General features: G+C 40.9%; 1 protein-coding gene across 1 annotated transcript in view; it reads right to left on the bottom strand.

The window, feature by feature from the left end:
• Positions 1 to 26,625, bottom strand: part of LOC140907924 (complement C4) — a 94,431-nt gene that overhangs the window by 64,907 nt on the left and 2,899 nt on the right. Inside the window, exons 4-16 of the mRNA XM_073335234.2 lie at positions 26,103 to 26,173; positions 22,901 to 22,986; positions 21,425 to 21,507; positions 20,391 to 20,478; positions 17,142 to 17,247; positions 16,760 to 16,883; positions 14,281 to 14,396; positions 12,357 to 12,524; positions 10,844 to 11,041; positions 7,199 to 7,390; positions 4,992 to 5,141; positions 4,425 to 4,551; positions 3,955 to 4,026 (exon numbers count right to left, since the gene is read on the bottom strand). Coding sequence (XP_073191335.2) covers positions 3,955 to 4,026; positions 4,425 to 4,551; positions 4,992 to 5,141; positions 7,199 to 7,390; positions 10,844 to 11,041; positions 12,357 to 12,524; positions 14,281 to 14,396; positions 16,760 to 16,883; positions 17,142 to 17,247; positions 20,391 to 20,478; positions 21,425 to 21,507; positions 22,901 to 22,986; positions 26,103 to 26,173 — 1,581 coding nt within the window. The remainder of the gene's footprint in view (positions 1 to 3,954; positions 4,027 to 4,424; positions 4,552 to 4,991; positions 5,142 to 7,198; positions 7,391 to 10,843; positions 11,042 to 12,356; positions 12,525 to 14,280; positions 14,397 to 16,759; positions 16,884 to 17,141; positions 17,248 to 20,390; positions 20,479 to 21,424; positions 21,508 to 22,900; positions 22,987 to 26,102; positions 26,174 to 26,625) is intronic.

The following is a 26,625-nucleotide window of genomic DNA, read 5'->3' as shown; positions in this document are numbered from 1 at the left end:
TGTTAGTCTGTATCCACAACTGCTGGAAATAGTATTGTCAACTGCTGGAAATGGCCCATCTTGATTATCACTACAAAAGTTTTTTTTTTCTCTTCTGCTGGTAATAGCTCACCTTAGCTGATCACTCTCATTATAGTGTGCATGGTAACACCCATTGTTTCATGTTCTCTGTTGTGACAGGGTCAGGCCAAATGGTTATAGGAGAGTAATAGAAGGCAGATATATTAGCCCCAGGCTAAGTAGGTCCCTTTTCCCTGGGTAAGGTAACAGGGAAGGTTCCAGAACAACCAGGAACCTTCTGGAGACAATTAAGACAGGCTGATTAGAACACCTGTGGCCAATCAAGAAGCTGCTAGAATCAATTAAGGCAGGCTAATCAGGGCACCTGGGTTTTAAAAAGGAGCTCACTTCAGTTTGTCGTTTGCGTGTGAGGAGTTGGGAGCAAGAGGTACTAGGAGCTGAGAGTGAGAACGCTGACTGTTGGAGGACTGAGGTGTACAAGCATTATCAGACACCAGGAGGAAGGTCCTATGGTGAGGATAAAGAAGGTGTTGGGAGGAGGCCATGGGGAAGTAGCACAGGGAGTTGTAGGTGTCGCACAGCTGTTCCAGGAGGCACTCTAGACAGCTGCATTCCACAGGGCCCTGGGCTGGAACCCGGAGTAGAGGGCAGGCCCAGGTTCCTCTCAAATTCTCCCAACTCCTGGTCAGACACAGGAGGAGTCGACCTGGACTGTGGGTTCAGAAAAACGGCCAAGCTGAGGGCTGCCATGAAGCTCCGAGGCAAGCAAATCTGCCAATAAGCACAAGACCCCCCAAGATAGAGCAGGAACTTTGTCACACTGTGTATATAAAATCGTCCTACTGTATTTTCCACTGCATGCATTTGATGAAGTGGGCTGTAGCCCATGAAAGCTTATGCTCAAATAAATTTGTTAGTCTCTAAGGTGCCACAAGTACTCCTGTTCTTTATGGTTTATAGTGATAGACTGAAAGAGCTCAGTCTAGTTAGCTTAACAAAGAGAAGGCTCGGGGTGACTTGATTACAATCTATAAGCATCTACAGGGGGAACAAATATTTAACTTACATTTAAATTTAAATATGAGCTCTTCAATCTAGCAGAGAAAGATATAACAGGATCCAATGGCTGAAAGTTGAAGCTGGACAAATTCAGACTGGTAATAAGACATATAGTTTTGATAGTAAGGATAATTAACCATTGGAACAATTTACCAAGGGTTGTGACGGATTCTCCATCATTGACAATCTTTATACCGAGATTGGATGTTTTCTAAAAGATCTGCTCTAGGAATTATTTTGTGCTATGCAGGAAGCCTGACTAGATGGTCCCTTCTGGCCTTGGAATCTATGAATCAGCCACCAAACTGAAAAGAGGCCCTTTGTAAAATGAGACTATTCAATACTATATCAGTGATGTGGCTGAGAATGTATGAGAACAACTGCTTTCAAAAGACAGGAAAAGGGACTATTTAACAATTCAACTTAAGGAGTCAACTAGTATCTCTGGTACTGGATGGCATCTAGCACTCATAAGGTATGTTTCTGATGTTGCTATTGAACAAGGCTTGCTCCTCTACAAAGCAGTGCCATGAAAATCCTTATCTGAGACATTTCAGAAGCAGTCAAAGACTCCCACGTTCAGTGAGAATGGTGTATCTCACTGGTGTATCTCAACCTGCATATATGGTACCGGGGCAAAGTCAAGTAAGATCAGTGGTGTGGTTACTCAGATCTAACATATTGCACCTCATGGTTTCACAGTTTCAGGCTAACAACTATTTTTACTGAGAGCAGAAGTTTTTCTGAATGAAGATTGAGCTCCCTTGGTGGACGGCTTCAACAATTCAGCAGGGGTCATGCGTAGCTTATGTTGCTGACATTTGGGGGCACCTAAAGGAGCTGAACTTTTCTCTGTCATAGTGGAATATGGCTGCTCAGTACATGAAAAACAGGGCAGAACTTATTCATAAGAACACTTAGAAACTGGTCTTCCCAAGTGCAAAGAGGAAACTTGGAGAAGCTTTCTTTCATTTCAAACTTTAAGGGAACAGATACCAGTTGGGAGCCATCAGGAATTCAACAGTCAGCATCTCAGAGAACTTCAGATCCAGCTGCAGGACTATTTGTCTGATGACCCACCAACAGGAAAGAGGTGGATGACCAGTCCTTTCAGCTAAAATGTTTATTGACTGAGCTGTTGGAAGGCAAGTTGACAGCACTCTGGAACTGTCTTTCTCTAGCCAGAAGCACAGAAGATTTTGGGTGTCTCTGAAAGAGGAAACTTGGCTTTTGATGGGTCAGTTTTGACAGTTCCCATCTCATTTTCATTCTCTTGTCTCTGTAAATCAGGTTTCTCTAACAGTGAAGATATAAATGAAGTCTCATGATTGCATAGAGATAAAAAAGAATTAAGATTGTAATCCCCAATTCAGCATTATGTGGAACATCATTAATCAGTCAGACTGATTCTTCCAGCACGTTGATCTATAAAACTTTAGACATCCTTAAAATCACTGTTAAAAACTACATACTTAGTCGTTATGTCTAGTATGGTTATGGTTCAAAATTTCACCTGCCCATGGTGAGGGTTAGAGGTTTTGCGGGGAGTGAGTCATGACCCTATTCTTATTCCTGGAATAGACAGCCAGTTCCAGAAAGTTAGGAAAACCCTTGGATAAAGCATTTGTTTCTTACAGTGACGGTCATAAGATATCAGACTTTAATGTGACAGACTTATAGGAAAATTATTTTTGAAAATGCTTTCTTCAGATCATATATATTTAGATCACTAACACTTCTGTCATTTGGAGCTGTCATAAATATAAAGGGAAGGGTAACCACCTTTCGGTATACTGTGTTGTAAAATCCCTCCTGACCAGACGCAAAGTCCTTTTACCTGTAAAGGGTTAAGAAACTCAGGTAACCTGGCTGGTTCCTGACCCAAAATGACCAATGAGGGATCAAGATACTTTCAGATCTGGAGGGGGGAAAAGGCTTTTGTCTGTCTGTGTGTGATACCTTTGCCAGGAACAGATCAAGGATGAAAGTCCTCCAACTTCTGTAAAGTTAGTAAGTAATCTAGCTAGAAAATGCATTAGGTTTTCTTTGTTTTGGCTTGTGAAATTCGCTGTGCTGGAGGAAATGTGTATTTCTGTTTTTGTGTCTTTTTGTATCTTAAGGTTTTGCCTGGAGGGATTCTCTATGTTTTGAATCTGACTGCCTGTAAGATTATCTTCCATTCTGATCTTACAGAGTTGTTCTCTTATCTTTTTTGTTCTTCTAATAAAGTTCTGTTTTTTAAGAATCTGATTGGGTTTTTTGGGTCTTAAAAATCCAAGGCTGGTTGTCTAAATCACTTGGTGGTGGCAGCATACTGTTCAAAGACAAGGCAAAGTTTGTGCCTTGGGAAAGTTTTTAACCTAAGCTGGTAAAAATAAGCTTAGGGGGTCTTTCATGCAGGTCCCCACATCTGTACCCTAGAGTTCTGAGTGGGGAAGAAACCCTGACAGGAGCACACTGTGCAGAAGGCAACCTGGCTTTGAAGCAGAAGGGAAGGAAAAGTGGTACTAATAAAATATTTTCTAACCATAAAGTCATTTCTAAAATGGCTTTCTGCTGAAATCTATGGCACACACAGAACATAAACATAATGGGTGATACAGTGGAATGACATACAATTAGCACTGGCATGCCATCTAAAAGAGAATAAATAGATTTAGCCGGATTACACCCTGTAACGTAGCAGAGTTTAGCACCTGTCCCTATAACTGAGACCTCTCCCATTCCCTCAGGCAAGCTGCAGCTCCTGATGCCCCCCCACCATCCTTCCCCTTCCCTCTATCCACCCCTGAGGCTCTGGTCCCTTGCTCTCGAGTCCTCTCCGCCCTGCCCCAGCAGCCTCTGGCTCTTGCCCCTGAAGATTAATGGCCATACCAATTCCTGAAATTTGCTTGTGAAAATCCAATGATCTTTTCTGTCTTCTGGTAGCAGGGGAACACTTATAGCCTAGGAAAACAGAGCGAGAGAGTTTGGTTAAAATAATACCTGAGGCTGCTCTAAGTTGCTCCTCAGCACCAGCCTGGGGCCTAGCAGCCAGAGGATGCATGATCTGCAAAGCTGGTTTACCAGTGCCTTTCCCCCCCTCACACAGTCCAATCTACAAAAGATGCCAAATGATAGGTCCCAAGAGTGTAGCCTGTTTCACTTGCATATGAGCTATGAATACACAGTATAAGATGGGAAAATGAACATTGGGAAATAATAAGACCACACAGAAGGGAGGCCTCTGAATAGAGCAACAATACAGTGCCATACAAGGTCTAAAAATCAAACCCCAGAAGTTCAGCGTGAACTTATTCTACCACAATACACTTCTATAGCAAAGGAAGAAGGTCTTTGTTTACCTTGCCGAAAATGTGATTTAATTGTGTCTGATATAAAGGCCAGACCCACATCATTGAAAACTTGAGCACTGTTAGCACCTCCGCCCACTGAGCATCCAAGATCATATGAATTCATCGCTTCAAAGACCTACAAAATAGAATAGCATTGAAGGAAGGTGCACTATTGCAAAACTAGTGATTCTTTTCTGAATAGCGATGTCATATCCTGTTATTGGGCCATATGCAGAAATTATGCAAATAGAAGTATTGGTTACACCCCAGCACTAAGATGAAAGGAATCTGACATTTTAAGAAGGGCATAATTGAATTCATTTATGGCCTTCCTCTGAATCATCAATTTTACCCATATGAGAGTGGATAGGCTACTAGTCTGTTCTGCTTTGGCAAATCCTAGGCAAATTGGTTAGAAATGTATTATAAATAAATAAGAAAAATATTTTCCCAAATAAGCAATGTTTAGAATAATGTTTTGATTACTACTCATTTATTATATTCAGATATCTCTATTCTCCTATGAAATACTACTTGACTCAATTACACATGCTATTTTGTTTTTAACACACTTACTTTTTTGGCCGTAAGCTTATTCCTTCTGTTCAGAATGAAAACTGCAGTATCGACCACAGCTAAGGCAACAGTTCCTGCATGATCTGTGTCAATCGATAAATTTACCAGTTCCGTTGGTTCGTATGTGTCTCGGTCTGTTTTCAGTTTAATCTAAATGCAAAATGTTTAAATAACAGAATTTTATATTTCTCATTAGCATTAATATCAAGCATTGACATTAGTGGGGTATTAGCAATATAGGTAACCTCTATCTAAGCTTTCTGCATTTCACACCACTAACATTTATCTAGTGTCACTTGTGGTATGTGTTTGTTGGCAGATGAAGATTAAGGGGCTGATCCTGAACTGTGCTGATTGTCCTTTACTCCAGCTGCTACAATGAGAGCTCAGAACACCAGAACCTTAAAGAATGGAGACTCTGCTCTCAGATACATGTGGGCAACACCCTCTAAGAGCCTTGGAAGCTGGTGTGTGCAAAGAGAATTTTACCTTAAATATTTAGGGATTCAGAAAAGCATGAGCTTAACTTCAACTAGATTTAAGCACATGCTTAAATGCTTTGCTGAATCAGGGCCTTAAACAGTACCAGCTGCATTTAATAGCTTTCTAAAGCAAGATAAAAATAAAAAATACTGTGAAATAAAACTAGTGAAGTGTAGCTTATTTATGTTACAAAGTTAATTAAACTAAAACAATTTGCTACTAGGCTTTTAAACTATTACTATAAGGAACCACTCTAATGTAGATCCTTTGTGTATTCAGAATTAGATGGTGATAATGGTGGAATTACCAAAAGATTATTAATAAATGCATGCCAACCTGTATTAAACTGGCTTCTGTTCCTTTTATACATATGGGATCAGATCTTTGGCTGAGTTAGAGTCAGTCAAAAAATTGCTAGGAAAACTTTTTTTCCCCTCAATGGAATAGGCATTTTTGGTCAAAACAAAAAATTTCCATGAAAATTATTATTTTGGTTGAAACTTCATTTTTCAATGAAAAATTCTGTTTAGTTTTGTTGGGGGGAAACATTTTCACTTTTATACTTTTCCCCAATGGAAAAAGGGAATTGGGGAAGAGAAAGAGTGAGAGAGTTGAGGGAAAAAAGGGTGGTGGTGGTGGGAAATACAGCAGAAAAAAAGTAAACAAGTGGGTGAGTGGGTATGTTCCACTGAAACAAAACTAAATATTTTGAATTTTTCTGCAAAATTTATTTTGCCCCCCCTCCCCATTTTAATTTCCTTCAACATTTTTCAAGATATGGCCTTTTCATTTTTAATTGGCTCATGTAAATTGGCATAGCTCCATTGACTTCCAAGGATCTATGTTGATTTATACCATCTGGGGATGTGACCCACAGACTCAATTTTCATTGGAATATAACTATGAATTACCATTATCCATACATCATTTAAGACAGATTCACCTCTTTCAATTCAGAACCGTAAACTTTTTTTGCCATTTACAGGAGTAACTGAATTCATAATATCTTGTCAGCCCTAATTCTGAATAATCTCCCAGACATATGCCATCTGTTACTGCTACTTACTGTACTTTGCAGTAAGGATCATTTCTAATAATTTAATTTCTAATGAAAGTGATTTCCATGATGACTCTGCTTTAACTGTCTGGAGCTCATGAACACCCTGTTCTAGAACATAAGAACGAGGTCATGCCATACGAGGTCATGCCAATGGTCCATCTAGTCCAGTATCATGTCTTCTGACAGTGGCCAGTGCCAGATGCTTCAGAGGGAATGAACAGAATAGCACAGAACAATTTTGAGTACTCCATCCTCTGTTGTCAGTCCCAGCTTCTGGCAGTTGGAGATTTAGGGCATCTGGAGCCCTAAATTGCATCGCTGCCCATCCTGGCTAAAAGCCATTGATAGATCTATCCTCCATGAATTTATCTAGTTCTTTTTTGAACACAGATGTACTTTTGGCCTTCACAACATCCCATGTCAATGAGTTCCACAGGTTGACTGTAAGTTGTGTGAAGAAATACTTCCTTTTGTTTGTTTTAAACCTGCTGCCTAATAATTTCACCAAGTGACTCGAGTTCTTGTGTTATGTGAAGGAATAAATAATGCTTCCCTATTCATTTCCTGCACATCATTCATGATTTTACAGACCTCTATCATATCCCACCTTATTCACCTCTTTTCTATTTTTGTTCTCTATAAATATCCCTTTATTTGTCATTACCTTTCCTTCACAGGCATCCACAATGTCTAGCCACACAGAGTCAGCCACAATCTCACTGTGGCCTTGATTTTTAATGAAGTAGTAAGCAATAAAGCGAAATGCAGGCACCATTTTCTCAGTAACACCAAGAGTGATTATTTTGTTTGCGTACGGGACTCTTCCCATAACCTCAACTTTCCCCTTTGTCACTACCTGCAATTCAAAAGCAAATTTAAAACAAATCAAATGCTGTGCAATCATGACAGAATCTGTATTACATAAAGGAAATATGAAACTTAATAATCATGTCACTTAGGGCCAGATTCTGATAACTTTTATTCTGGTTTAGTAGCACCTAGCTCCATAAGTTCTCCCACTGAAGTCAATGTACTACTCATAGGGTGATGTTGGGTGCTGCACCTCAAAGAGGAACAGCACACAACTCATGGCCTATGGGTAGTACCTCTGAGTTCCGTGGGAGACCTCATGGAGTCGTGCCCTCCTGATTCTGGGCAACTCCTGGGGCTGGAGTAGTCCCCCAGTATAACTTAGCCCTGGCAGCCTGTTTAAGTTACAGTAGCATTGCAAGGCTGCCCTTAGAACTGCAGCACTTCCCAGAATTTCTGTATATGTGTGCGCTGGGGGTTCACCCTGACACACTCCTTCACTCCCAACTCTATCCCCAGCACAGCCCTGTACCCGACCTTGCAAAAGAGACTTTAGAAGGCAGTCTTGTGGTTGTCCTTCTGCAGGATATTGAGACACTGGCTCTTTTACATCGGGCTGGAGGGGGTATAGGTCTTTCACTGACAGAATAAGGTATTACTTAGTGTGAGTAAGAATATCAGAGTCTGGCTCTTTGTCTTAATTCAGTCACTGTTACATCTGCTAATGCTTTTATCTGCAAATAATCCTATTTATTTCAATTGAAGCACTTCCAGAGAAAGTTGTAAGAAAGCCAGAATCAGACCCTTATAGATGGAAGAGTTGAAAAAGATTTTACCTGAACTGATGCTAGACACTTTTCAAAACAAAAATAGAGAGGATACAATAAAAACATAGGGTTTTTGGCCAGAAGGCTTAAAAAAATACAGGTTTTTGCCATTAAAATGGCAAAAGTAGAACAGAGATCCTCACAAATGAGCTAATGGAGTTTCTCCTTTCAGACAGGTTTTAACTTTCTTATAGATATTGAACTTCAAGAGTACTAAGGTGCCCAGGTAGTTCTGGGTATCAGGTATTCTAATCCTGGTATAAAATTATCTCTTCTTTAGATCTAACTTGTAAATCTTGGGACTGTGATCTTCAAAACTGTCTAAGCTTTTGGATACCTGATTCCCATTGAAATTAAATGGTAATTGGGTGTCCAAATGCTTTGGACAGCTTTGAAAATGTCAGCTGTAAAGTGCAGTTATGGTTAAAAAATGAACATATTTGTCATTCAACTGATTTGTTCTCTGAGTTGATTCATAGTCAGATCTGCTTACTTTCATGAAAGAAATATTTTTTTATACTTAGTAGCATTGCAGAGTCAATAAAAGCTGCGAAAAACTGAGCAAGATTGTTTTCTGGCTTGTGCATCATGAAGAGAATTGTTCATTAAATTCCAGTCTTAGCCCTGGTCTACACTATAGAGTTAGGTCGATGCAAGGCAGCTTATGTTGACCTAGCTATGTAACTAAAATTTCACTCCTGCCAGTGTAATTTGCTCACTACACCAACTTAATAACTCTACCTTCACAAGGGACATAGAGTCAACGTTGATGTAGTTAGGTCGATGCAGTGTCAGTGTAGACACTGTGGATGTCAATGTTCAGCCAGCGCAGTTGAATTGGTTTTACATGTCCACACTATGTTCCCTGTGTGACAGTCTCACCAGGAGAACATGTACTGATTTAACTACCAGGGTGGGGCATTGTGGGACAGTTTCTGAAAGGCAGCAACAGCTGATGTAAGCAATGCAGTCTCTACACTGACACTGCATCAGCCTAACTACATTGACCTAAGCACTACGCCTCTTGCAGAAAGAAGTTATTAAGTCAGCATAGTGGGCGAGTTACATCGATGGGAGCTACATTTTAGAGTAGATGCTTACAGAGTTAGGTTGACATAAGCTGCCTTACGTTGACCTAACTCTGCAGTGTAAACCAGGCCTGTGTTGCTTACATTGACTGTTGCTGGCTTTCTGAAGCCATCCCACAATTCCCCACACTGACAGTTCAAGTGTCAGAGGGGTAGCCATGTTAGTCTGTATCCACAAAAACAACAAGGAGTCCGGTGGCACCTTAAAGACTAAAAGACTTATTTGGGCATAAGCGTTCATGGGTAAAAAACCACTTCTTCATCCGTATCAAAAGAAGTGGGTTTTTTACACATGAAAGCTTATACTCAAATAAATTTGTTAGTCTTTAAGGTGCCACCGGCCTGACAGTTCCATCGGGCAAGTGCTCCTGGTGAGGATGCACACAGCCAGCACAAAGAGCAAAGTGTAGACATGCACAAGCTATGCAATGACTGCGGCAGCTGTATGCCAACGTAAATTAGAGCAACTTCATTTTGTAGTGTAGACATGCTCTCAGATTCAGTCAGACCTGAACAGGAAACTATTTTCCTATCCTAAGGAAATGGTTGAGGTTTTGAAATTTTCCATCCTGAATCAGGACAAAAAGCCAAAAATCTCAAAAATTTTAGCAAACTGTTAATCCCCCCCCCAAAAAAAAATTCACTTTGGGTTGCTTCACATAAGTTTGAAACATATCACTTCCCATGTTTATATCATTTTATTTTTAAAAAAACTTAAATGTCTCAACCACACAAAAAAAAAGATTTTGAGCTAAAAAACTGGAACTTTTCATTTTGAACATGTTGGAATGGGACATCGTGGCAATTTCAAAACACATTTCAAAAATATTTTAAAACAGGAAATTTATCAAACCTGACCCTTTCCTGTGAAAAGCACCAGTTTCAACAGATCATGTCCACTGAAAAAGGTTTTGTCAAAACATTCCTGGCCAGCTCTAGTTGCAGGTGATGATGCACTAGCTAGAAAGGACTAGCTGGGCGTTGGGATCCCAGGTGAGTTTTAAAAAAATATAGTTTTACTTGTAAAATGAGAACCATTTATCTGGTAGAGACACTGCAAGGCATTAAAGGACACCAGCAATATGACTGCACTTTAAACTCCTGGGGCCTGATTCTCATTTATGCACATATACTTTTCTGCTGACTTTAAGGCCCCTCTACACTGAAAGAGTGATGCAAAGGGGCCCGAGTGTAAATAAGAATCAGGACGATAAAGACTAAATTTAAAAAAAGAAAATCTGGGCTTATTGAAGTTTTAAGAACCAAATTCAGATCTGGTAAAAGGGGGCATAAATTTGGCCCAAACTTAGGAAAATCAGGAGATCATGGAATTTTTCTTCCTAAGACTCCAGTTTCCAAAGCTCTCAAGCTGGTACCTTTCACTTCAATTAAAGTATATGGATGTCACAAAAGATCTAAAAATACCAAGTGTATGGATCTCTTTGCACTAGACCTCCTCCACAGCTGCATCTTAATGTTAACATGCTTTTCTCCCAACCTTAAAAAGGTCAGTTGTGTAGATTTATAAACTGCAAAATGATCTGTTCTAATGCAAAGTATTGTTGTCACAGTCCTATTTCTAACCATGTAATAGAAATAGTCAATGGTATTGCTGCTGGACTGGTGGACATCCTTCAAGGTAACATGTAAAGTATCTCCAGGTGCAATGACAGCATGTGGAATGCTGATACTAAGGTAGTTCTGGGTAGCAGACTGGTATCTCTCAGCAGTGGTTTTGGTTCCGGCTGATTCCATGCCAGGCTTCCCCTCCTCAGCTCTCACCTGTGAAGAAAGAAAAGGACAGAGCAAACAGCATGCCAATTAAGAGACAATATCAGGTGCCACTGTTAATTCATGTATTACCAAGTCACCTGGAAAACACTGGAGGGTGAGTTGTGTCACCACAATGCACTAAGTCTAGGAGCTTGTTTGCAGAGCTTGGTGATTTCAAAACAAGAACAACAATTCTATAACCTGATTCTCTCTCATTGCTTATTTTGCTGTTGCTATGTTTGTCTTTGATATTTTCCTAGAGTAGCTTGCTCAATGACACCCACACTAAGTGGCTTAATAATGATTAATAATAAGTATTTTGAAAATAAAATTAACAACCATTCAAATGCGCAGATGACTATGCTAAAGTAGCTGTGTGATCTTACTGATCTGTCTTTTGTCATTCCATACTTCCCCGTTTACTATGAATCAAGTCACGTCTATCCTACAAATGACTCTGGAGGAAGACCCCTGCACCTGCGTGCAGTGCCACTGACATCAGAGGTTGACTCTGGATCCCTCTACACTGCAGCTAGAGCTGCAATTTCCAGATGCACACACAGTAGCTTTTATTGACCTAGCATGCTACAAAAAGTGTGGCTGCAGCAGCACAGACAGCAGGATAGGCTATCCATTGGAGTACAATCCCATCTGAGGCCCTAGGTAGTTGCTCAAGTGGCTAAGCAATCCTGCCACTCATGCCGCTGTGGTTACACTGCTATTTTTAGCATATTAACTTGATCAAAGCTAGCACATGTACGTTTACCCAAGATAGAAATTACACCTCCAGCCCAAGTATAGATTTACCCTTTGTGTTCAGGAGTTTGCCCAAGAACAAAATGCATAGTGACCTCAGGATTTTGCCCACCATTTCTGCCATTGTGTGAAAGTGGAAGCTATATTTTGACAAAATTTGCCTATCACAAACAGAGCACAAATACACTACTATTAGTATTTAACATTTGTACAGCACAGACGCTGTACAGGGAAAATAAAGAACTGATCCCTGCCCTGAGAAGATTACAGTCTAGCTAACCATACAAACTATTTTACAATGCAACTTTAGGGCCTGAGTCAGTCAACCCTTGCCCATGCAAACAATCCTAAAAGTAGTTTCAATCATATCAGTGAAACTATTCAAGTGCATAAAGATTTACAGCATCAGGCTCCTACTTAATGTAACATCTTCAATGGAATTTTCCTAAAAATGTTCATATGATATAAGGAATCATGCTGCAGTTGCCTTGCAGCTTCCATCAAAAATATTCTGGGCATTCATTTTCTGTAAAAACACTGTAAAAGTTTGTCTAGCAATTTTTTTTACCATTATTTGTAGCTTCTCTGCAGCACGAGGAATGTTGAATACAAAGGATACTAGACCTTCTTTACTAGAAAGTGCAGTCTTTTTCTTTGGGTCTTTTCTATCTCGGGTAAGAGTCGCAGTAACAGACACGGCAGCAGCAGGAGAACCATCAGCAGAAGTTATAGATGCCTATTGGGGAAAATTTCCACAGGCAAACGACAGGGTGAAAATAAAATCTTAAAACAAGGAAAGATATTTTAAACCAATAGGAAATATGAATCCTTAAAAATTATTATTTGGAAATTTGACCATTGGGAGGGAGAAACAGGAGCTGACTTCGTCTTGTTACCAACTAGTATCATACAACTACACCCAGATTCCCTCTTGTGCCAGCGCTCTCCTAAGCACATATTACTCCTGGGGGAATTCTGCACCACTGCACAAGTGCAGAATTCGTGTGCCCTGCAGATGTTTTTTTCTCCACAGAATATACATTCTGCCGGAGAGGCACTGCAGTTATGCCTTTCACCCACCAAAGGCTGCTCTGGCACCAGAACAGAGGCAGCCAGCTCACTAGCTGTAGCAGTCAACAGCTGATGGGGAGAGAGCAGAGGGTGTGTTCCTCACAGCGCCCTGCCTATGGGGCCAGGTGAGGAGGCAAGGGACGGGCAGAGTGTGTCACATAGAGCTGCTGGGGGATCACAGACTGGGGATCAGAAGGGCTAGTGATGGGACCAGCCTGGAGTGGTGGTTGAATGGGAGTGGGGGTGCAGGGACACATGGGGACAGGAAGATGCAGAGACACATTGTGGGGGATGGCTGAATGGGGGTAAAGGCCTACATGGAGATGGGAGGCAGGGACACATGGGAACAGGGGGGGCTGAGTGGGGGTGCAGGGACACATAGGGATTGGGGGGTGCATGAGGATGGGGGCAGATGTGCCTGACTGACTGGAAAAGGCTAGGGGTCATCCAGGGTCTGTGAGGGGGAGGCTCCTCAACTCCCTAACAATCCCTTCCCCTGCAAAAAACCCTGTTCCAAACTTCTCCCATGCACACCCAGCAACCCTTCAGGTTCACTCCCAGGCTCATTCCCAGGAATTACTTCCTCCTCCCTCGACTCCTCCATTACCCCTGACTCCCCCAAGCCTTTGCACTGCTTCTGAGGGGTGTGGGAAATACGTTTCTGAATTGTAGATTAAATAAATTATTACTCATATGCCTAGTAAGGAATCTGTTTGTCAAAAAAACATTTCATTAATCTTTTTTGTTGTCTGTATTGTTACAGACATACTTGTTGACAGGTATTTTTAAATAAATTATCAAAATAATTGTAATTGACATAATTATATTGTGTTATTTTCACAAATAAAATATGCAGAATTTTAATTTTTTGGTGCAGAATTCCCCCAGGAGTGGCATATGTAATCACTTAGGCCTTGGAGACAAGTGATTATATGAGAATTTCAGCTTCCATAACAGACAGACAGACACACATTAAGATTCTAGCCGTGATTGCTGTGCTGAAAAATTTGAAAACATTAACCCTGACAGCTCAAAAGCCAGAAGACAAATGAAAAGAAACCAACTTTTATTTTAAAAATCTCTGGATTTGTAAGCCAATTTCATGATTTTGGGGTGGGGGGGAGCGGGCACTGTCTCATAGCTTTTGAAGGCTTGAGGTGTACCATTGCATCTCTAGTTCCTTTCTTAAAGAGAAGTTCTATATTTTCTACTCACCACCTTCTGCTGTGGCTCTATGTACTCAGAAAGATAAAACCAGAAAATGAACAGCAATAGACAGCAACTTTTTGGGCCTACACCTGCCAGGTATTCCTCACAAAGAAATCCCATGGAAGCAGCTGGGAATTCTATGGGCAGGACAGCTGCTAGATGAGTCCCTGTTAATGGAAGAAAGCAGCTACTGCAAACTAAACATTACTTACCACAATGGAGAAAGGTGCCCCAGGCACAAAATATTGTTTGGTGTTGGACAGGTCTATACTATAAGGAGATTTGACAAACTTCACACTACTGAGTTCTTCCTCCTGGATTTCACCACCTATTAATAGCAAACACCTTTTATGGCCAAAGACATTTTTTACTCCCACACAAATGTTAAAAGGCATCCACAAATGAAGAAAACTAAAGTACAACAGAAGTGAATGAAGCTAAGCCTTCGTTTCCAAAGACTCAAGGCTTAATTTATAATGGAATATCACTTTTCTTGGCCTTGGATTCCTTAGTATGCTCAGGCTGCTCTTCAGTCATACGATGCAGCCACTCCACATAGCCAATGAAGCTGGGTTGCATTGCCAGTGTGTACCCCTCAGCCTTCCTGATCTCCACCTTCCCCCACACATATACAACCCAGTTTTCCCTTCCCTTCTGAACATTGTACACCCCCTGCTCACATCCCTCTTGCTGTCCTTGCTGAGGGAATGTGGTGCAGAGAATGGCTTGGGGGGAAGAAAATATTTAGGTTAACAGTAATATTTTTATCATTTATGTGAATTGATAGCAGGCAGGTGATATTTCTTTACTGTTAAAGGTATTACTCAACATCAAGAGGGTGGACTCTGGCCCTTTGAGAGCTTCATTTTTTACTAGGGGCTTGATTCCACCACTCTCGCTCCCTTTGAGTAGTTCTTTTCTCGACAATTAGTTCTATTGGGAGTACTCAAAGAAGCAGGCCTTACTCAGCGTGAGTAATGGTGGAAGAATCAGGCCTCAGGTCTCTAACATTCTGGGAGGAGAGTGTTCTTTTCTGGCAAATACTTCTAATACTTTTATGCTTGTTCGATATTTTATTTTGCAGGTTCAAACCTTTATGATAACTTTGCAGTCAGCTCCTGCTCATCCAGCATTATCATTCACTGGTTTTGGCTGGATCTCCTTCTTGCTGCAAAAAAGCTGACACATTCCTAGCCAAAATTCAGTGTGGCTAGCAAGGAGAGAGGGGAAAAAACCTTTCTATAACATCTATTTGTCACTTCTGTGCTCTCAGGGTCAGCCCCTGCTGAATAAAGTTCATCAGCTGTATATGCCATTATATGCACAATGGTGTCCACAATGTTAAGACTCAGACTAAATTATAGCAAGTATAAGCATATATGTTATCTAGCTCTCTTTCAATTGTGCTAAGCAGACAATAAAACATGATGGATGAAATCCTGGCCCTACTGAAGTCAATGGGAGTTTTGCCATTGGCTTCCATGGGTATGTCTTCACTGCAGAGTTAGCTAAAGAGATCTACACTCCAGTTAATTCTCTCATGTCAGCCCAGCATGAGTGAGAGCAGCCACACTGTGAAAAAACACTCAAACTGTTGCGTCCACATTGATGCTGTACTCACTTGTGTGCGACAGAAAGACTGCTGCGGCATATCCCATTGCTCTTAGTGTTGCAGTGTGCACAGATCCTTGGAATATAGCCTTGGGATACCCCTTAGCCCATCTGGCTGCGGAGCCTGATCTAAGGCTTGTTCCAGCACCACAGTCTGTTCCTGTGACTCCGCCCCACATTCTGCCGTGGTCTACTCCGGTGCCATTGCTACTAGTCTCAAAATCCCTGCTCAGAAGCTTGTCATATAGGTCTATGGGCTCTGTGCTTGTGATCATGGTGAGACCCCAGTCAGGGGAAGGTAGATGGTGATTTGCTAACCTTTGCCTTGTGGTAGAAGGTCTTTAGATATTTAATGCACTACCTGCATTGAAGAGCAGTCCCATCTTCACTAGCCTCTTTGAGATGTTCTCAGACAAGTGGATATTTGCTCCCAAAATCATGCTCCCTGCTGTGCTCACAGCACTGGTTAACCAGAACTGTGGCGTGCTCCTTTGGCCAGCTAGCAGCATGCTGGGTGTTGCCCATAACGTAGAGCTGTTTTGCAGAGTTGGGCTGAGCAGGAAATGGAGAAGGCTGAGTGGAATGAAGAGTTAAACGTTGACTGACAAGTAGCTTCTGGTGCATGGGAGGCAAGTAGGAAGTGACTAGGAAGAAGAGCTGGAACATACAGGACCCAGGAATGTGGTATGGTATTGGAGGACTATCTGAACACAAGCTTGGCTACGGCTGTATCCTCACTGCAAAGTGGACAGTTTGAAGCATGACTTACAGCAAAATGTGGGCTTTAACCCACCCCCCAGCTGTGCAAACAAACATGGGTTCAAGGCTCATATAAGCACATGCTTTAGGATACTGTGTGTGGATGGTGGTGTGAGGGGTGGGCATAAAACAAGGATAAGAACACATGATAAAGCCTGCGGCATAGACATAATGTATGTGGAGAACAGTCAAATAAGCACCTGTGTTAATGTGCAGTGAAAAGAAGCTCCATGGACCAAGATTTCACCCAGTGAGAATTGTACTGGGAAAAGGTCAATGAAAATGCTGTAGATTACATCAGCAAATGCATAGTTTACTTACTTGCAGTTTCTATAGCTGTAACAGAGACATATAAAAAATGCCCTTCCAAAGCAGTAATGTTCTTTGTTATTTTTTCTTCCAAAGATTTGGTACTTAACGTAACTGTTCCTTTTCCATTTTGTATCTAAAATCAAGATGGAAAAATATTATTCCCTTTGGTGCTTTGAATGGTATTAGATTTAAAGGTTATGTTGCACTTCCAGTAAATTGACTGTAATAGTACAAAGGCCAGTGTTTTAAGGCCATTTGCTATTTCATTTCCACGAATCTCAACAATATTGAACTCAACTGGTATAAAATGACATAGCTCCACTGAACTAATATTTAATATGATTCAATATTCAATCATATACAATAATCATTTCTAGTATGTTGTACTTACTGAAGGCTGTTGTTCCAGGCCTGGGAGAAAGATTTTTTTATCAGTTTCCTCTATTATGCCAAATCGCACATATGCAACACCATCTATCCCTTTTCCATAAGAGTGCCTTTAAAAGGAAAGAGAATGAAGCAACAATAATTATAGTAATATTCACATAGTAGACAGTCTAATGTGTGCTTGCTAATGAACATGAAACGAAAGAGTCCCTTTACCTAGCAATGTGTTAGTCTTGTGCCATGGTAACTGAGTATTTAGAACTGAAAAACAACTCTAGCAACTAGTGCTAAACATACGATAATGTTTGACAGCTTCATGTACAAAGCTGTAGACATACAAAGTGCACACCTTAGATGCGTCACTTAGTCCCTGAGCTAGTCTACACTACAAAGAGTTTAACGATACAGATACACCAGTATAGACCTACCAGCAGAGCCCCCTGGTGGAGACACAGCATATAATGGCGAAAAGACTCCTTTTGTTGGTATAGCTACATCTACATGCAGAGTGGGGGTTACCAGCATAGCTATGTCAGTCAGAGGTGCGCTTTTTTCACAGTCCTGGCCAACATGGCTCTGCCAGCATAACTTTGTAGTGGAGATCTGGCCTCTGCGCCTCAGTTCCTCATCTGTAAAAAGGGGCCCATAGCACTGCCTGTGAATGATATTGGAACCCCATGCAGTATCTGTGGGGTCACTCTATTCAGTCTGTACGGATTCTGTATCATTGTGTACTACTCTGTGGGGCAGGGTTACCACATATTTTACAGGAACCAAAAAACAGTGGGGAGTGATTAAGGTGAGTCATTGAGACTAAACAACCATAGAGATGTACTACCCTGGAGAGTCTCATATATACTGGTTCAGACTGGGTTTTCCAGAGACAAGGAAACAAAGAAAGGGTTTTTAGTACAAAAGGATTAGCTTGAACTCACACGGGGCCTTCTCTCTGAACCTGTGCAAGGATCTCATCTTGAAAAAGGGTTGGAAAGACTTTGGCCTACTTGGGCCCAGAAGACCGATGGGTGACTTCTCGTAAGTTTTGAGCATGCACATTGGAGCTTTTGTAATTTTAATGCGTTTTCTCTCTAATGCTTTCATCTTAAGAATAAGTATCTTGCCTAGAAGTAGCTGTGTGGTAACCTATAACTGCTGGCAATACACTGGTCACAGCCCTCAGAGAGAAAGCAAAGCACAGATGCTGGCCTTGAGGCAGACTGGCTTGCTGGGAATATCACAATGTAAGGCAGGAGGCTGTGCAGCCTTAAAACCCTGATCAGAAGGGAGACACATGCAGATCTTCACACAAAAGAAGTGACGGTGGGAGACAGAAACTTTAAGTGGGTGCCCTTGAGGGATCACAGACTGGGAATACAGATGCAGTTACCCTGGAACTGTGACACTGCCAGTGATGGGGTGGACTAGGCCCAAAGGCCCCCTGCTGGAGGCCTCAGAGTTCTGCCACACCCATCCCAAGAAAGGAGCAGTGGAGAGCTCCTCCAAGCAGGCTAGAGTGGCTGCAGGGGGGAAGCAGCCAGTCAGGCCCCAGGAGGGCCATATAAATGGAGCTGCAGAACATAGCAGCAGTTAGTTGCTGCTAGAAGCTGGAAAAGAAACAACTGAATATCTGCCTGGCGGAGGGAACTGCAGCACAATGGATGGCAGGGACTCAGGGGAGCGAGAGGCTTCTGGCTGGCTGCTAGTTCTGAGCCAAAGACAGTTCACTAGCAGGGACTGGGGGAGCAATGAAGGAGCTCCCGTCTGGCTGTGGACACTTAGTAGGGACTGAGCCTGTGGAGGGCCACAGGAAAATAGTGTCTCCAGGGAGGAAGCACTGGGGATACAGCCCCATACCAGGGCTGGACTGGTTTAAAGACTGCGGACACACCCAACCAGAGGGGGCACTCGTGAGAGGTGGGTGCCGACCCTGCTACACTGCTCTTCCTCACAGGGGTCTTAAAATTATGAGGTTCTCATATACTACAGTGATGGAGCATATAAGTGCCTAAGATTGATATAGCAAGTAAAGAAACACCACATTTCTGAGACTCTCTGCATAAAGGATCAACCCTACAGTAACTGCTAATGTAGGACCAGCATTTCCAATTCAGATGACAGATGGCCTAAAAACAGAACCATTCTTCTCTGAACATCACTGAATTTTCAGGGTTTTGGTAACTGCTCTTGGTTCTGCCAGTCTCCGCTTGAAACCTGTGCATGAGAACATAATGTCTAAAACTGTATTAATGCTACTTATTTTTAAATAAATAGCAAACATTGCTCATCTTTTTTCCTCATCATCACTCTTTGCTTATTGGAGGGGACTTAAAGTTGATATCATTATTCTAAAATTAGAAGTTGGCCCAAATCAAGCCACAAGATCCAAACACCACTGAGCTTTGGGAAAAGTTCAGATTTGGGTCTGGCTGAGGTCCATCTCTGTATAAATCATAAGTTACTGGGCTTTAGAATGTTGCTCTTATATTTGCTGATTCTTCATTTAATTAAAAATAATTATCCCTGGTTGTCGTAGGGACCTGTTGATCTATCAACCCAGAAATAAATTCTCTCTCATCTTCATCTCTTCTATAGCTCATAAAGAAAGGCACAAAGCCCTGTTTCTTTCTTTATCAGACTGCATCTCATTAGCACAGAAGCAGCATTTTACAGCAATGTTTCAAGAAAGAAGAGATTGAGAGAAAGGACCAGAATATGGAAGATTGAAGGAGAAATGCTTGAGAAAAACCAGAGCCTGCTCTCACTAAAGTTAGTGGAAAGTCTCCAACTGATTTCTATTATACAGGATCAGATGTTAGATGACCTGCAGCATGTACACAGAAACAAGAATTATGAGACATGTATGATAGATATATGATCCATAACTATGTAAAAAATCTAATATCTGTCTATTTAGGTACCTATGTGGCCCTCATCAACCTAGTATCTAAGCATCTAAACTAGAAAACAAACATTTTAAAAAAAGATTTGGTTATTTAAATGGTCAAGTTAAGCAATGTACAATTATTAGTTCTGTCAAGACACTGAAACCAGTGCATTTTGACGTCTCGTATGGCTTGAAAGCATTCAGTTTTCAAACTTGGGACCCCAAAAGATGCATTTGCCAACAACTGAACTGCATCTCCTGTCTTATGGATTAATTTAATTATTAATTACAAGGATTGGAGGAAATGACTGAGTTCACTTTTTCTTATCCCCAAGCCTCATAAAAAAGACACCATTAAAATATACGTACGTTGCATAAATATCAAATGTAAAGGTCTTGTTCCAAATATGGTAGTATGGCTCAAATGGGATAAGTTTGACTTGAAAAGATGGAAGCTCTGCACAAAAAAGAACACAAAAAAATAAAGATCACGTCTAAAAAAGTTCACATTTCAAATGTGCCTTCAACTCCTGAGAGTTTGTAATGCACAAGGCTTTGGAAAAATTGGCAGCTCTTTGTTCCTGTACTGAGAGGTGTGCAGAGAAAGTTGAAGTCTCCATTTAAGCTTTAGGCAAAGGCAGAGCAGTCTTTGATAGCCCTCTTGCTAACCAATAGTTGGAGCTATATTACAATGGCATAGAGACAGATAGACTCTGGACAGGAGCCTGATCTCACAAATACTGATTTATATCCACTGAAGTCAATGATATTTCACATATGTAAAATATATGTGAGATCAGAATCAGGCCTGCTGGCTGAGTGATACCCTTAGAGTCAGCTGTTCCTCACCAAAGTACATTCATTATAAAATGCTCCAGTTCACTAAGGGTGAGATCATGATTGGCCCCTACATGGGTGCCTAGGGATGAGAGGGTGCAAATTCTTCCCAATTCAAGCACCTTGCATATGGATTGGCTCAGCCAAGTGTTGAGACTGTTTCTCCGTGCATCAATTTGAGCCCAAGACACTCTAGAAGGGGTAGAGCCATTACCCTGCTACCTCCCATCACTGCCCCCCAACACACACACATACACACTGAACTGGCCCACACAGCAATTCAGACACACTGGGGTGAGTAACCATCATCATCTTAATGGATGGTGGAGACTGCGTGCTACCATATACACCAGGGAACTCAGCGAGAGATTACACCTCCTTGAGGTATAATCCCACAAGTGCTGCTTGAAGAAAGGTTAACACCACCTCCTACTTGGGTCACTGCCTATCAAGCCCATTTGGCCCTCAGTTATCTAGAAGATCTAATATCTAAGCTCAACCAGATACTTCGCTGAGATATAGTCAGAACTTCAAGTACTCATACTCCAAATTAAACATTAGCTTACCATAATTTTTAACTTCAAATTCAGCTGAACTATTGGACATCTCATACTCATCAAACCGGGCCAGGATTTTCCAGTTTCCAGGACTAGTGTTCAGATTAAATAGAAAGGGGAAAGTTTCTCTTACTCAATAGATTTTCAAAGCAATTTAAACATATTTAATGTATTGCTAAATAGAATAAGGAAAAAAAACAACCCCAGCAGTTGAAACCAAACACCAGTCTCTGCTTCCTTCCTTTGTTTTCACCCCCTAACAATGAATTTCCTTCATTTTATTTTCCCTTTACTGCTGGGGAGCCCATAAATGTCTCTCTGAAGCATTGCAGTCTGGATTGAAATAGACACTTTGGAGAGTATGAGGAACAAGCCAATAAATTACCATGTTGCAAACTATGTGGAACACAGATTACCCGCTAAAAAGCTATATGAAGAAGACAGTCACAATATATTCGCAATAGGCAATCTTCATGCTATGAGCTCTAAATAATTCAGCATAGCATTTAAGCACCTTTAACTTTAAGCACATGCTTAAGTCTCATTGAAGTCAATGGGATTCAAGCATGTACTAAACAAATGCTTAAACATAAGTGCTATACTAAAGAGGGACAGATTTAAGCACATGATTACAATTAAGCAGTTTGCTGAATTGGGGCCTTAATAATTTGGAATACAGATAGCAGCACCATATAAGCACTAAGCAGTTGAGCTGGCTCTTGTAAGGATCAAGGTGTCTTCCACAAGGATCTCAGGGCCACACATGACTGGGCAATCATTTCCTGCCATTTTCTAAAAGGATTCCATAGCTGTGCTTGAATGTAATCAAAGCAGAAACATCTCCTTCACCCGTTACGGGACTGTAGCGCCCCACTCTGTGTCCCCAGGGTGAGGAACCTTTACCCATCTTGTTTTTAAGGTTTATCTTTTTAGTATGTGTTTCATATTTTCCAGCAGTAGGGGGAGCCATCGCTGGGCATGTATAGACATGCTGTGTATGTGCATGTGACAGAGTGCATGAGTAGCCGAGGCTATATATGGGTGTGTTAAGAGCTTCTCCGTGTGCTGTGTGATGGAGGCATGACAGACTCTAGATAGAGAAAAGGGTTCATTTGCCTGTAGCTGATATGCCCAGCTAGACCCAGCAGGGAGTGAGAGTTTCCTTACTTGCTGTAATTGTAGCCTACAAGCACATATTTAGATCCTACTGTAGTTTTCAATAAATGGTTAAAATCCACTTGATCTTGTCTGAATTTCACGGGGGAAAGGGCAGTTTGTAACACACTGTCCTATATTCCTCTTCCTGCTCTAACAAAGGATGACAAAACTAAACAATACTTGGTGAGAAATGGAAAATTGTTCCCAAAATGAGACTGTGTATCTCTCTAGCCACTTTTAGTTTGAAGAAATTTCTGATGCTCCTAAATAATAATAGTAGTAATTTTGATATGTTGAAACACTGAAGATTATGCCACAGTAACTTACTCTGCAATGTCAGGTATCACAAAACTTCCACTGGTCATTGGTTTTGTCTGCAACGCTGATTTTTTAACCACCATTCCTTTTGAATTCTATCGAGGAAAAAACAAAAACAAAGATACAGCTCATACCCGCAGAATGAAACATTTGTGTCATGAGCTGAAGTTTGCATCTAGATCCTGAGGAGGGGAAAAAGCAAGATTGCTCTAATTTTTCCTTTCTTTAGGATTCCACTTTTCTGCCCTACCTCCATACTCTACTTTAGACCGAGAAGGACTATATCAGATTCTCTTCACAGCCCGTATATACGACTCCTCCTCTGACTGGAAGAATTACTGCTAAGTGACACAGTAAATTGCCCTGACTGTCCTCCCTGCCCTTTCTGACCTAGGAAGGAAGGAAGAAATTGGACCCAAGGTTCCAACATGATGGTGCACAGAACTAGTCGTAGTTCGACCCAAACAACCATATGCTGCATGTCTTAATATAATTATTGTTCTTTACCTTATATTTAAGGATATACTTTTAAACAATCCCCCTCATGAGACCTGGATGGGAAACTAACAGAGCCTTTCTCATCTACTTACAGGTTCAAGTCTGAACCAATCTGGTAATACTAGGGCTGTCGAGTGATTAAAAAAAATGAATCACAATGTAAAATTTTAGAGCCTGCAAGTCCACTCAGTTCTACTTCTTGTTCAGCCAATCACTCAGACAAACAAGTTAGTTTACATTTGCAGGAGATAACGCTGCCTGCTTCTTGTTTACAATGTCACGTGAAAGCGAGAACAGGCATTCTCATGGCACTGTTGTAGCGGCGTCGCAAGATATTTATATGCCACATGCACTAAAGATTCATATGTCCCTTCATGCTTCAACCATTCCAGGGGACATGTGTCCATGCTGATGACGGGTTCTGCTCGATAACAATCCAAAGCACTGTGGACCGATGCATGTTCATTTTCATCATCTCAGTCAGATGCCACTAGCAGAAGGTTGATTTTCTTTTTTTGGTGATTCAGGTTCTGTAGTTTCTGCATCAGAGTGTTGCTCTTTTAAGACTTCTGAAAGCATATTCCATACCTTATCCCTCTCAGATTTTGGAAGGCACTTCAGATTCTTAAATCTTGGGTTGAGTGCTGTAGCTATCTTTAGAAATTTCACATTGGTATCTTCTTTGAGTTTTGTCAAATTTGCAGTGAAAGTGTTCTTAATATGAACATGTGCTGGGTCATCATCCAAGACAGCTATACCATGAAATATATGGCAGAATGTGGGTAAAACAGAGCAGGGGACATACAATTCTCCCTAAGGAGTTCAGTCACAAATTTAATTAACGCATTATTTATTTAACGAGCATCATCAGCATGGAAACATGTGCTCTGGAATGGTGGCCGAAGCACGAAGGGTGTCATAAATATAAAGGAAAGGGTAAACCCCTTTAAAACCCCTCCTGGCCAGAGGAAAACTCCTCTCACCTGTAAAGAGTTAAGAAACTAAAGGTAACCTCGCTGGCACCTGACCAAAATGACCAATGAGGAGACAAGATATTTTCAAAAGCTGGGAGGAGGGAGAGAAACAAAGGGTCTCTGTCTGTCTATATGCTGCTTTTGTCGGGGATAGAACAGAAATGGAGTCTTAGAACTTTTAGTAAGTAATCTAGCTAGGTATGCGTTAGATTATGATTTCTTTAAATGGCTGAGAAAAGAATTGTGCTGAATAGAATAACTATTCGGTCTGTGTATCTTTTTTGTAACTTAAGGTTTTGCCTAGAGGGATTCTCTATGTTTTGAATCTAATTACCCTGTAAGGTATCTACCATCCTGATTTTACAGAGGGGATTTCTTTACTTCTATTTACTCCTATTTCTATTAAAAGTCTTTTTGTAAGAAAACTGAATGATTTTTCATTGTTCTCAGGTCCAAGGGTTTGGGTCTGTGGTCACCTATGCAAATTGGTGAGGCTTTTTATCCAACATTTCCCAGGAAAGGGGGGGGGTGCAAGTGTTGGGAGGATTGTTCATTGTTCTTAAGATCCAAGGGTCTGGGTCTGTAGTCACCTAGGCAAATTGGTGAGGCTTTTTACCAAACCTTGACCAGGAAGTGGGGTGCAAGGTTTTGGAAATTATTTTGGGGGGAAAGATGTTTCCAAACAGCTCTTCCACCGTAACCAGTATTTGTTTGGTGGTGCTAGCGGCCAATCCAAGGACAAAGGGTAGAATATTTTGTACCTTGGGGAAGTTTTGACCTAAGCTGGTAAAGATAAGCTTAGGAGGTTTTCATGCAGGTCCCCACATCTGTACCCTAGCATTCAGAGTGGGGGAGGAACCTTGACAAAGGGGCATACAAATGTTTAGCATATCTGGCATGTAAATACTTTGCAATGCTGGCTACAAATGTGCCATGCAAATGCCTGTTCTCACTTTCCGGTGACACTGTAAATAAGAAGAGGGCAGCATTATCTCCTGTAAATGTAAACAAACTTGTTTGTCTTAGCGACTGGCTGAACAAAAAGTAGGACTGAGCGGACTTGTAGGCTCTGAAGTTTTATATTGTTTTGTTTTTGAGTGCAGTTATGTAACAAAAAAAATCTACATATGTAAATTGCACTTTCACAACAACGAGATTGCACTACAGTACTTGTCTGAGGTGAATTGAAAAGTACTATTTCTTCTGTTTATCATTTTTACAGTGCAAATATTTATAATCAAAAATAATATACACTTTGATTTCAATTACAACACACAATATAATATATATATGAAAATGTAGAAAAACATCCAAAATATTTAATAAATTTCAATTGGTATTCTATTGTCTAACATTGTGATTAAAACTGAAATTAATCATGATTTTTTTTAATCGTGATTAATTTTTTTTTAGTTAATTGCGTGAATTAACTGCGATTAATCAACAGCCCTAATAATGACTGAAAGTTGTCACCATTGGATAGCTGTCCAGTGGCCACATGGAATAAATTGATGGTCTCTATTCAGTTCTTAATGGACAAATGCCCATGCCACAAAAACACATCCGTTAACTGGAACTCATGATGGAGGTTTCAGAAGCTACCTCTGCCCTAGAAAATTTTGTAACCAAATTCTCACAACTGTGAACAAAAGTGCAGCTGCGTCCTCAAAAGCCATCACTGGAACCAATCTCACTCTTGAACTTCCTGGAAAACTACCTACCACAGTTTAAATACTCACTAGTACAATGACTTGAATCTTTTCATTTGCAGGTTTCATTGCAGTGTCCAAGGTGAAGATCCTGTACTTGACTATGTAACAAAAATGGTAAAGTTGAGGATTTCATTTTACCTTTCTAAAATACACATTCTAGTTCTAGTTTCATGTTGTTAACTGAGTCAATCAATTCAGGAAGGCAAATCAAATAATCAAATACATAATAAAAAAAACTACCACTGTCTTTTTTAGGTTATACTGTATGACGCAAGATAAATATGAACAAATGTGTTTGCTGCTTTAAGAATATCTCTTATAAAGATAGAGTAAGTCTGGTCCCACTACAGTATCATTACAGGCACTTAACCATTGCAGCTCAAATGTGTATAATGTTGAGCTCCCTGTTTTATCACTTAATCCAATCTCATATTTTGTCACTTCACAATCACTAAAAGGGGACATATTGCGTGTCACAAAGCTCTGTGAGGGTGTTCCCCCTGTATTTTAATATTTTTCGGGTGAAAGTCATTGTTGTGTGCTTGAAGAG

This window comes from Lepidochelys kempii, chromosome 1, assembly GCF_965140285.1.
Source record: "Lepidochelys kempii isolate rLepKem1 chromosome 1, rLepKem1.hap1, whole genome shotgun sequence".
NCBI classification, from domain to species: domain Eukaryota; kingdom Metazoa; phylum Chordata; order Testudines; family Cheloniidae; genus Lepidochelys; species Lepidochelys kempii.
The sequence above is the reverse complement of the archived record's forward strand: the minus strand, read 5'-3'. Positions and strand labels throughout refer to the sequence as shown.